Source organism: Pezoporus flaviventris, unplaced genomic scaffold, assembly GCF_033815535.1.
Source record: "Pezoporus flaviventris isolate CSIRO_AGI_PZ_B2104156 unplaced genomic scaffold, CSIRO_AGI_Pfla_v1 ptg000138l, whole genome shotgun sequence".
NCBI lineage: Eukaryota > Metazoa > Chordata > Aves > Psittaciformes > Psittacidae > Pezoporus > Pezoporus flaviventris.
In genome coordinates this window covers 1532131-1543032 of record NW_026892686.1, presented here as the reverse complement: position 1 = coordinate 1543032, position 10902 = coordinate 1532131, and the positions used below count along the sequence as shown (strand labels likewise).

Sequence of the window (10902 nt, the reverse complement as noted above, 5' to 3'; positions counted from 1 at the left end):
CTAATTGGGCACGGCGGCGCTCATTGGCTGGGTTCAAGTGGGCAAGAGAGCCTGAGGCGAGGGTCTGGGTCTGGGTCTGGAGTGTGGTCCAGGGACAGGGACAGGGACAGGGACAGGGACAGGGACAGGGATAGGGATAGGGATAGGGACAGGGACAGGGACAGGGATAGGGATAGGGACAGGGATAGGGATAGCGACAGGGATAGGGACAGGGATAGGGATAGGGATAGGGACAGGGATAGGGACAGGGACAGGGACAGGGATAAGGACAGGGATAGGGATAAGGACAGGGATAGGGACAGGGGTAGGGACAGGGATAGGGACAGGGATAGGGACAGGGATAGGGATAGGGATAGGGGTAGGGATAGGGATCAGAGCAGAGGGACCTGGAGCTGCTGGAGCAAGTCCAGAGGAGGCCACGAAGATGCTGCAAGGGCTGGAGCAGCTCTGCTCTGGGGCCAGGCTGAGAGAGCTGGGCTGGGTCAGCCTGGAGAAGAGAAGGCTCCTGAAGATGGGACCTTAGAGCAGCTTCAGTGCCTAAAGATGCTGCAGAAAACCTGGAAGGAACTCTGTGGGAACCCCAGTCCCTGAAAGCCTGTCCATGCTTATAGCGGGGTCCTTAGGCCTGTTGGGTTGTGTCCTGTGCCATGAGAAGGGGGCCCTGGGGCCCCAGACCCATAGGAAAGCATTTTTGGAAGTGCCTAGACTGATGCAGAGGAGCTTCAGAATGATCTCAGGCTCATGGGAGTTCTCGAGGCTCATGAGAAAGAGCCTCTGAGAGTTCCCAAGCTCATGGGGTGGCTCCCCAGACCCATGCAGAGGGGCTTTTGGGGGTCCCATGCTGACGGGGAGGTCCCCAGGCCAATGTGAAGGGAGTTCTGGGGGACGCCAGTCCCTGGAAGGGTCTCCATGCTGATAGGGGTGTCCCCAGAACCATGGCAACGTACCCAGGCCAATGAGAACGGGGCTTTGGGGGTCCCCAGCCCCATGAGAAGGGAGCTCTGCGTCTCCAGACATATGGGGGGGTCGCGGTTCCATGGGGAGTCCCAGCCCCACGGCTGACCCACGTGTACCTCAGCCCGGGGGCTGTTGCCATGGTGATGGCGCCGGGGGAGGCTCCCCCCTCCCCTTTCAGCGTGAAGCCCCGCCCCATCGCTGAGCTCTCGCGAGACTTGGCGGCGGGGCGGGCGCGGGGCTGGGAGCGGTCGCCAGAGCAGCCCCCGGCGCTTCCTTTACCTCGGCCCGGCCCCGGCCGCGGCTCCCCTCGCCATGAGTTTCCTCTTGTGAGTGCCCGGGCCCCGGGGAGGGGCTTGGGAAGGGGTCTGAGGGGCTTGGAGGCGGAGAATGGGCTTTGGGGAGGTGCTGTGTGAGAGGATTTGGTGGGGAAGGCCTCTGCTGGGGGACGCTGTGAGGGGCTGGGAGGGATGTGTGAGGAGGGAGCATCCTGTCTTGGTTTAGGGGTGATACCGGAGGGGGAAGCGCTTGGGGAGGTCTGTGAGGGGATTGAGGGGGAGGAAGGGTTTTGTGGGGGCCCTGAGGGGTTCGTGGGGCAAGGGGGGGTGGGGGTCCGGAGGGAAATCCTGGGCCTCGAGGGAGGGTTTTGAGGGTTGAAGGCCCCAGCGGTGGCCAGGAGCTGAGGAAGGGCTCTTCATCAGGGACTGCAGCGATAGGACAAGGGGTGGGGGCTTTAAACTGAAACAGGGCAAGTTCAGGTTGGAGGTGAGGCAGAAGCTCTTCCCTGTGAGGGTGCTGAGGCGCTGGCACAGGGTGCCCAGAGAAGCTGTGGCTGCCCCATCCCTGGCAGTGTTCAAGGCCAGGTTGGACACAGGGGCTTGGAGCAAGCTGCTCCAGTGGAAGGTGTCCCTGCCCGTTGGGACTGGATAAGCTTTAAGGTCCCTTCCAACCCTATCGAGTCCGTGATTTTATGAGTTTTTAGGCTTTGTGCTGAGGCACAGGAGGGCTCTTAAGGGAGGCTTTAAAGAGGAAGCCTTGGGTGGCTGTGGGCAGCGGTCCTGGGGGTTCATAAGGGGCTTGAGGAGGGCTTTGGCCCTTTGGGAAAGAGGTTTTGGAGAGTCCCTGGGATGTCTGAAGCAGGGCTGGAACACACTTTGGGGGGAGTGTAGTCCTGGGAAGGATGAGCCCTGGGGGTGTAGTTGTTTGTGGGGAGGAAGATGGGGTAAGAGAAGGTGCCTGGCAGGGGAAGGGTTCCAGGCTGGGATGTGAAGGGATGTTGGCAGTGAGAACATGGTAACCCCAGAAGGCTGGCACCCTGAGGAGTGCTGGTGTTAGGTGAGTGCTGTGGAGGGTGGGGAGGGCTTTGGGGGGTGTATAAGGGGGTAGGGAGCTTTTGGGGCTTAGTCTTAGAGGGAAGGCTCTGGGGAGGGGTTGTCTTCTGAGAGTTAATCCTTCCCAAGTGGGGAGAATTTAAGAGATTGATTGGTCTTCTAAAGGAATTTAGGGAGGTGCTGAGGGGGTTGGGGTATCTGCAGGGATGCTCCACTGTGGGGCTTTAGGTGGGCCTTACCCTGCATCTGTGGACAAAGGGTGCTGGCTGGTGTTTGTGTGAGGGGCTGCCCCACTGTGAGGTGAGGTGGTTGCAGGGGGGATGCTGGCAGCCCTGCAGGCATGTGATGTCCGAAATGCATCTTTAACCGTTTGCAGAGGGTGGCCTGTTGCAGATCTGTGGTGTGAATGTGAAGGCTTGTAAAATGTGGGAGGGCTTCTTGAGGCCTGCTAGGATGTGGGTGAGAACTGGAGATGTTTTGTGGTTTAAGAAGGAGCTGGGGACCCTCCTCCTAGGGTTTAGGGTTGGTGATGTGCTGTTGCCTGTGTTTTGGCAGTAGCCAGCGGTTTGGTTTAGGAGTGAGCTGGAGCTGAAGGTCTTGTTTCCGCACTGAGCATTGTAAACAGTGTGTAAAGCAAGGGCAGAACATCACACCAGGAAGCCCATGAGGCGTGTGCCAGCACTACGTGCAATGGGGGTGGACTGCCCGTTTCCTCTGAGCCGTCCTGTTTGTACTGGGAAGCAGAGAGCTGGTAGGGGCTGAAAATTAATGTGTTGTGGTTGAGAGGTATCAAAACTCGCTCCATTTTGTGTGGGGAGAGGCTGTGGAGCAGCAGGTTGGAGGGACCGGGTGGGGGTTCAGTAAGGTGTTGTGCTGAACACTAACAGCCACTGAGCACAGGGAGGGATGATTGTGGTGGTGGTTTGCATTTGGGGGCTGGAGTCTATTAAATCACTATTTTTAGCAAGCTGTTTCCTACAGCACATCTCATATTTGCCACTGTCAAACTGACCTGGTCGTGAGGTTCTTTCATTCCCTGCCAGTTTTATGTGGGCTTTTTATTTCCATGATCCACTGTTGCTTGATGAGTCTTTGGGCCTTTGCACACGGCATTTGTCACCTTTAAAAAGGGCAGGTGAAAGAGGGAAGCAGGAGGGTGGCTTGTGTGTGGGCATGTAGGATTGGGGGGAAGTGGGAAAGGGCTGGTGTCACCCTGGTTGGAAGTGCTGGGTAGCAGAGGGTGATACAGGAAATGTTTCTGGGAAGGGAATGCTGTCAGAGCACTGACTGGAAATGTTTTCTCTTTCTCTCTTGTCAGTGGGAGTCGGTCTTCAAAAACATTTAAGCCCAAGAAGAACATCCCCGAAGGCTCCCATCAGTACGAGCTCCTGAAACATGCGGAAGCCACGCTGGGGAGTGGTAACCTCAGACAAGCAGTTATGCTGCCGGAGGGCGAGGACCTTAATGAGTGGATTGCAGTTAACAGTAAGTGCTACAAAAGAGGGATGCACTCAAGCGTGGAGGTGAATGGGAAACCCCAAAATCTCTGGGGTTTAGCCTCAGAAGAAGCTTGAAATTCCCTGAATGACGTTCTTCCCCCCAGGCATGCTCTATTTAGGTGACTGAGTTGGGATAAAAGGAAAGTAAAGGTGCAAAAAGTGATGTGCAACCCTGCCCTGTTGTGGTTTTGGGGTGGGGTTTTCTGAGTTCAGACTTGCCAAGGGGATGAGGTGTGTGAATGGTTATTTTCGTACTGGGCAGCAACCCTCCTGTGTCACTCTTTGGAATTAGGAATTAGTGTTGTCAACTGTGAAAGCAGTGGCAGCAGATAATCCAGGGGAAAAGTGGAACAGTGTTTTCCACTGAACTGTGGGTTTGTAGACTTTCTTGTTTTCTAAGAAAATTTGGGGTCTTCAGCCTGGAGAAGAGAAGCTGTGTGGAGACCTCCGAGCAGCTTCCAGTGTCTGAAGGGGGCTACGGATGCTGGGGATGGACTCTTCGTCAGGGACTGGAGCGACAGGACAAGGGGTGATGGGTTCAAAATGAAACAGGGCAAGTTCAGGCTGGAGATAAGGCAGAAACTCTTCCATGTAAGGGTGCTGAGGCACTGGCACAGGGTGCCCAGAGAAGCTGTGGCTGCCCCATCTGTGGCAGTGTTCAAGGCCAGGTTGGGCACAGGGGCTTGGAACAACCTGCTCTAGGGGAAGGTGTCCCTGCCCGTGGCAGGGTGTTGGAAATAGATGAGTTTAATGTCCTTTTCAACCCAAACCATCCTGTGATTCTAGTTTCATTTTAGTTTTACTGCATGCATAGTTTAAAAAGCCAGAAGCTACACATTTATTTTGCTTTTAGCAGTCGCTATTCCTGGCCTTGAACATTGTTTCTTTGGAGGCTGAAGGAGGAAAGGGTAGTTTTGAACGATGGAGGACAGTAAGTCAGGCCACAAGCATTCAACCTAATGAAGATCTCTCACATATTATCAAAATCAGTCAGGTTTTTGAGGTACTGTAAAGGTGTCTGGGACCTAAAGCAGTCCAAGGTATGTCAAGCTCAATGGAGCTTCGTGCCACACAAATCAGTTGGTGGTGGCAGCCAGAGGGTGAATAAATGACGCAGCAATTCCAGTTCCTAGATGCTCCAAAAGTCATGGAAGTCATCAGTGATGTGACACTATACAGAAGGAGGATGCTTGTTTTTGCTGGGAGCTCTGTGGGCCCATGACAGTGATCCTCAGAAGCTGTGTTGGCTGCAGGAGGGTGATCCGGCACTGCATCAGCTTTGTGTCACATGTGGAGTAAACTTGATGTGTTTCCTTTCCAGCGGTGGATTTCTTCAACCAAATCAACATGCTATATGGGACCATCACAGAGTTCTGCACAGAGGCAAGCTGCCCAGTCATGTCTGCAGGACCAAGGTGAGATGCTTCCTGTGGTCTCTGGCTGCAGTTTCTATGCAGATGGGTGCAGGGGTCACTCAAGCATGTGCAGAAAGAAGCTAGAAAGAGGATGGGACGTGTCCAGATCAGGTCAAGGTACAGTACTGTGCTCTCCTGGGGTCATTTATCCATACATGAAGCCACACTATTTGTTGGGGAGGCTGTGTGTAGCCATCAGTCAGTATCTGTCCAGGGGAAGTATGCATGAGGATCTTTTTTATTCACTGTTGATTGGGTCCCTGTGTTTAGAAGCTGAAAAGGTTGTTGAAATAGTTTGTCTTAAAGAAAATGCGAGACCTGACTTGAGTGGAAGTGTCTGGTCTGGATGTCAAAGACTCAAGTAACCTGTCAGTGCTCACAGAGCTGATGCTCTGAGAGACCAGAGTGTGGTTTTTCTAAGCACAAGTGATTCTAAAGCCAGGAAGTGCTTATAGAGACAGGTACATGTGGTAGGGACCAGCCAAGTGTCTTCTGGGTCTTCCCTATGCTGCATCAAGGCTGGTATTATCTGCCTTGTTGAATCAGTCTGTCACATCCTGCCCTGCTTTTCTACCCACAAGTATCTAGGTGCAAGTTCCTGTTTCTATACTGGGGGATGTTTCCTGTAAGAGTTTCCTGTTTAAATGGCTCTGGTTTTGCTTGTTGCTGGTCAAGATGCAACAGACTAAGCACACCAGGGGGGAGGATTCTCTGCTCTTGAGGCATTTTGCAGAAGATCTCCAAGAAAGTGGGTTGTGCCAAGTGAACATCAGCCCTGGTTTGGAGGAGTCATGGGATCAGTGACCACATATGTTGATTTGAGCTGCTGGCTTCCAAAAGCCTTTGGCTAACGTGCAGCCCTGGGGAGGGCCTCTTGCAGAGCTCATCCACCTCATGAGAGGGGAGAAGGAGCACCAGATTCCTGGAAGCTGTCTGAAAGCCATCAGTGAATTGATTTGAATGGTGGGCAACAGCCCTGATGCTTCCTTTTTGGCCAGTTTGTGTTTTAATTTAAGGAAATGCTGATGGAGGAGGTTGCCACAAAGTAGAAGTTCACTTTTGAGGGTTAAACCCCCAAGGGTGGTCACAATGGAGGCATTAACTCCACTCTGTCGTGTTGTGCTTGAGAAACTCAAAGTGCTGCTCTTGTTGCTTTAGAGGAGCATTAGCATTGCTGCGTTGCTCCTTACTGGGATAAGGAGGAAGCTGCAAGGCCTGGAAGTGCAGTTTTATTTCTCCTTGAGCAGAGAATTGATTTTTCCCTCCCTCTCCCCACAGGTACGAGTACCACTGGGCAGATGGCACCAACATCAAGAAGCCTATCAAGTGCTCGGCCCCGAAGTACATCGATTACTTGATGACGTGGGTGCAGGACCAGCTGGATGATGAAACCCTCTTCCCCTCCAAGATAGGTAAGTGTGGCCTCACTGCTGCCATGTCTGGCTTTGGTTCTCCTGACCAAACTGAAGGACTCACCTGTGCTCTTGGAGACATTGAGGTGCTGGAGTTGGGTCCAGAGAAGGACAGTGGAGCTGGTGCAGGGCCTGGAGCACAGGTGTGATGAGGAATGGCTGAGGGACCTGGGGGAGTTTAAGTCTGGAGAAGAGAAGGCCCAGGAAGCACCGTATCACTGCCTGATGGGAGGTTGTAGTGAGGTGGGGTCAGTCTCTTCTCCCAAGGAACAAGCGATGGGACAAAAGGAAATGGTCTCAGGCTGCACCAGGGGAGGTTTAGATGGAGATGAGGAGCAATTCCTTCCCCAGAGGGTGCTCAAGCATTGGAACAGGCTGCCCAGGGCAGGGCTGGAGTCATCATCCATGGAAGTGTTCACACACCGTGGAGACAAGGCCCTCAGTGCCATGGGTTAGTGGTGGCCTTGGCAGTGCTGGGGAACGGTTGGCCTTGATGTTAAAGGTCTTTTCCAACCTGGTTGATTCTATGATTCAGGGGTCCCTTTTCCCAAGAACTTCATGTCAGTGGCCAAGACGATCCTGAAGCGGCTGTTCCGTGTGTATGCCCACATCTACCACCAGCACTTCGACTCTGTCATGCGGCTGCAGGAGGAGGCCCACCTCAACACCTCCTTCAAGCACTTTATCTTCTTTGTGCAGGTGAGTTGTGAAACAGTGAGATCTCTGGGGTTTGTCATTCCCCACTTGCTTTTAAGGGGAGCTGGATTTCAACACCTCTTTGCTCTTCAAGGATCTGTGGTGTACCCTGTATGAGCCACTCGGCTCCCACCCTCTGTGCCATGTGAACCATGCAGCTGTGGGTTTTATTTTTGGGGCATTTTTACAGGAAGCATGGTCAAGCTGGCTGTAAATGCTTGAATTTCCTTCTTGGGTTTTAGCTGTCAGCCTGCAGGAAAAGCAGCCAGGCTCAGAGGGGAACTTTGTGGGTTTGTAGCTCCAAGAATCAGCTTAGAAATGGTGGTGGCACCCTTTTTCCTTGCCAGTACTTCAACAACCTGTTCCATTTGACTGCACATGTGACTTGCGCTGAGGAGCTTGGTGACAGCAGAAAATATTCCTTTGTCCTGAAATGCCTGAATTTCTCTGCAGAGAAATGAGAGGACGGTTTGATGTTCTCCTGGGCGCTGGCACGCATTGACACAGCAGCTTCCCAGCACACGTACTGGGATGTGTTCTCCAGAAGCACTTTGAGTGGTGCCTTTAGTTTTTGTGTTGCTCTTTCCCTGCCAGGAATTCAACTTGATTGACAGGCGGGAGCTGGCTCCTCTGCAGGAACTGATTGAGAAGCTGGGCTCCAAGGACAGATAAGACTTTTCCAGGGAGGACCCTTTTTGGCTGTTCCTTTCTGCTTTATACTCCAGCCACTTCCACGCTTCTGCTGTGCAGCCCCAGCCTCTGGAGCCCACCTGGTTCTCCAGGCTGTGTGTGTGCACAAGCCCAGCAAAGACTGTGCTCTGGTTGAAGATGGGACCTGGACTTGGAGCAGGTTTGGTTCCCCATAGGTGTGGGGTGAAGCTCCGAGTGCTGCTCAGCTGCTTTGTCCTCCCAGAGGTAAAGTTTTCCTCTGTGCCTAAGCCCGGAGTGGCTCAGCTTATTTTTGGAAGTGCTTATTTTTGCAGAAGAGGTGCACTTTGGCCCAGAGCCTTCACCTCCCCTTTGGCAGCAGTGTTGGAGGAGAGGAAGAAAAGTGCCTGGTCCTGGGCTGAAGGTGTTCACACAGTGGGGAGCTGAGGGAGGGACCCCACCATGTGGCAAGGCAATAATAAAGTTTCTCCTTCCTGCTGTTCTTTCAGAGGAAGAGGGGGTGCATCCTCTTCCTTCTTTCCCTTGAACCCCACCAGCCCCTGTGCACAGGTGCCTTGACTAAAAACACAGCCCATGGGGAGAGTTGGAAGGAGGCAGCACCAAACAGCACAGGAGATGTCTGGAAGAAGGCAGCACCTTTATTGCTCAGGGTTTAGGGGTGGAGGTGAAGATTCGCAGTCCGTGCATGCTCTTGATCTCCTCACTTAGTGCCTGCAATGACAAGCACCACGCTGAGGGGGAGCAGCAGCTCTGAGTGAAGTGCTTGTGCACAGTGCAAGGGGAGAGTATTACACTACTGTCAGAATGCTGTGTGTGTGCACACACTGCTCAGGTACTCTCTGGTGTATGTGAGAACGAGCACTGCACACCAGGCACACAACTGCTGCTCTTACTACACTAAACAGCAACCAAGTGCTCCACAGTCTGTTTTAGGCACTGTGCATGTGCACAGCCCTTTACTTAACACCAACACTTGTGTACACACACTTCAGAGCATCACAAGATGTTGTAAGCAGTGGGCCCAGGTGTAAGGGTTACACATGGTGCAGCACCCTCACTTAAGGGGGTTACACACACTATCATTTAAGGACTGTGGTGGTTATTGATGTCTAAAGAAAGGAAGAGCTGCAAAGTCCTGGACACAGTATACGTTGTGTGTTGTGCGCTCACAATGAGTAGTAACCTCAGAACACCAATAAAAACATGCACACGTAAGTGCCCCACCACCTATTTGTGAGGGGCAAAAAAGGGAGGACTCCTATTTGCATCACTGTGACATACAGCACTTGTGCATGTGTGTGCCCAGGTGTATGCACACACAGTGTTGTAGCTGTGAGGGAAGGGCTACACTGGTTGTTACAGAGGGGAGGTAAATAAAGGGGTTCCATTCTGGCCACTCAGCCTCATACTGCCTGTGACACCCTGAGGTGGGTAGTTAAGTGTGCTCAGTTCACAGCTATACTATCGACTGAGAGGGAAAGCTACACTGGGTTTACTGGGAAGGAAGGGGGGGGGGAAGAAGGGTGATGCTGTTAGACACTATCAGGCACAGCATGTCACAGGCAGCACTATGTGTGTGCACAGTAGCGCAGCGCTGACTGCGTGCACACGCATACAGTGCCCTGAGACAGGCAGAGCATCTTCTGCCCACACAATGGCAGAGACACACTGGTTTTTACTGGGAGGGCATGCAGCAGTTGTGCTGTACACCTGTCATCAGCGGTGCTCACCCAAAGCACCGCGGTGCTTGAGTACAGGCAGCACATCAGCACGAAGTGCCCCCCCCACACACACCCCCGAGTGCCCAGCTCCACTGCAGTGCACACAACCCCCCCCCGCCCCAAGTGCCCCTCACCTCGTTCACCATCTGGTGCTGCTGCACCGTTCGCTTCTCCCTGAACTCCTCCGACTCGATGTGGATCTCGTACATAGCCCCGCAGCCTCCTGCAACCACACAGCCAGCAGCAAATGAGGGGTCCCCCGTGCCCCCCCCCCCCATTATCCCTGCTCCTGTTTGGGGGTCCCCGTCCCCCCCCCCCCCTCCTCCCAAGCACGCAGCCGGTTCGGAGGGGCCCAAAGCGCTCTCGGCTGTACCTGAGATGTCCACGACGCGGATGGCGGCGGCGCGGGGGAACTTCTCCCTCAGGACGCGGCTCACTCGCGCCTCGCCGTCCGTCTGCGAGCTGAAGCTGCGCCAGGAGCTGCCCCGCAGCAGGAGCTGGGGAAGGGAGGGGAGGGGGGGGGAAACATCCCTGAGAAACGCTTCTGGGAATGGGGGAACGGGAAGAGGATGGAGAGGAGGAAAGCGCCGACACCGTTAGCGGGGACGCGGGGACACTCACCGGGCCCCAGCCCCGCAGCCCCACAGCGGCCGCCATGTTGGGCCGGAGGCGGGCTCACGTCCCGAGCTCAGCGGGCACCAGCCAATCAGCCAGCAGGGGGATGCACCGCCGCGACCCCTATCGGCTCGGAGGACCCTGGCCGGGTGGGGGGGGGACACGGGACGGGACTTGGGGTTGCTGTGGCCGCTCTCTCGGGAGCCCCGGGGGGAGCATCCCGGTATTCCAGGATGTCCAGAGCACGGGAGCCCGGTTGGATGGAGCAGGGCAGAGCAAGGTGCTCCACGGCCCGTGAGGAAGGGGCTCTCGGGTCTCAGGGCGTTGATTTTCGTAATCACGAACCATCCCTTCCCCATCGCCTCGGTGCTGGATGTGGTCATTCCCTGCCAGCCACGGTCCATAAAGCACCTTGAGAAACAGAGGGAGGAATCAAGGCAGGAATGAACACCCAAAGCCGCTCCACATGGATTTCCAGCAGGAAACTCACCCTCACCATCACCCAACCAGACCTAACCTGAACCCCTCCAGAGCCACAGGAGCTGGAAATCCATCTGGAGTTGAGTGGGATTTGGGTCCCTTGCCCTGCC

General features: G+C 54.5%; 2 protein-coding genes across 2 annotated transcripts; one reads left to right on the top strand and one right to left on the bottom strand.

The window, feature by feature from the left end:
- The first annotated feature begins 1144 nt into the window (after positions 1 to 1144).
- MOB1A (MOB kinase activator 1A) lies at positions 1145 to 8469 on the top strand. Its single transcript, XM_061478930.1, has 6 exons — positions 1145 to 1283; positions 3604 to 3770; positions 5106 to 5199; positions 6478 to 6611; positions 7147 to 7310; positions 7902 to 8469. Exons 1-6 carry the CDS (start codon positions 1270 to 1272, stop codon positions 7977 to 7979), a joined length of 651 nt encoding a protein of 216 aa, XP_061334914.1. The 5' UTR covers positions 1145 to 1269; the 3' UTR covers positions 7980 to 8469.
- A 123-nt stretch (positions 8470 to 8592) lies between these two features.
- On the bottom strand, positions 8593 to 10671 carry BOLA3 (bolA family member 3). Its single transcript, XM_061478920.1, has 4 exons — positions 10377 to 10671; positions 10071 to 10241; positions 9832 to 9920; positions 8593 to 8687 (listed from the first exon to the last, which is right to left on the bottom strand). Exons 1-4 carry the CDS (start codon positions 10669 to 10671, stop codon positions 8622 to 8624), a joined length of 621 nt encoding a protein of 206 aa, XP_061334904.1. The 3' UTR covers positions 8593 to 8621.
- Between the last annotated feature and the right edge of the window lie 231 nt (positions 10672 to 10902).

Bases quoted from the DNA above. Each gene is read 5' to 3' on its own strand.
- BOLA3 (XM_061478920.1), bottom strand. From the start codon at position 10,671: ATGGGGAAGGGATGGTTCGTGATTACGAAAATCAACGCCCTGAGACCC. The intron at 10,242-10,376 runs GTGAGCCCGCCT...CCCCATTCCCAG, and splicing joins GTGCCCGCTGAGCTCGGGAC to AAGCGTTTCTCAGGGATGTT. The intron at 8,688-9,831 runs GTGAGGGGCACT...TTGTCATTGCAG, and splicing joins AGCACCAGATGGTGAACGAG to GCACTAAGTGAGGAGATCAA.
- MOB1A (XM_061478930.1), top strand. The intron at 5,200-6,477 runs GTGAGATGCTTC...CTCTCCCCACAG, and splicing joins GTCATGTCTGCAGGACCAAG to GTACGAGTACCACTGGGCAG. The intron at 7,311-7,901 runs GTGAGTTGTGAA...TTTCCCTGCCAG, and splicing joins ACTTTATCTTCTTTGTGCAG to GAATTCAACTTGATTGACAG.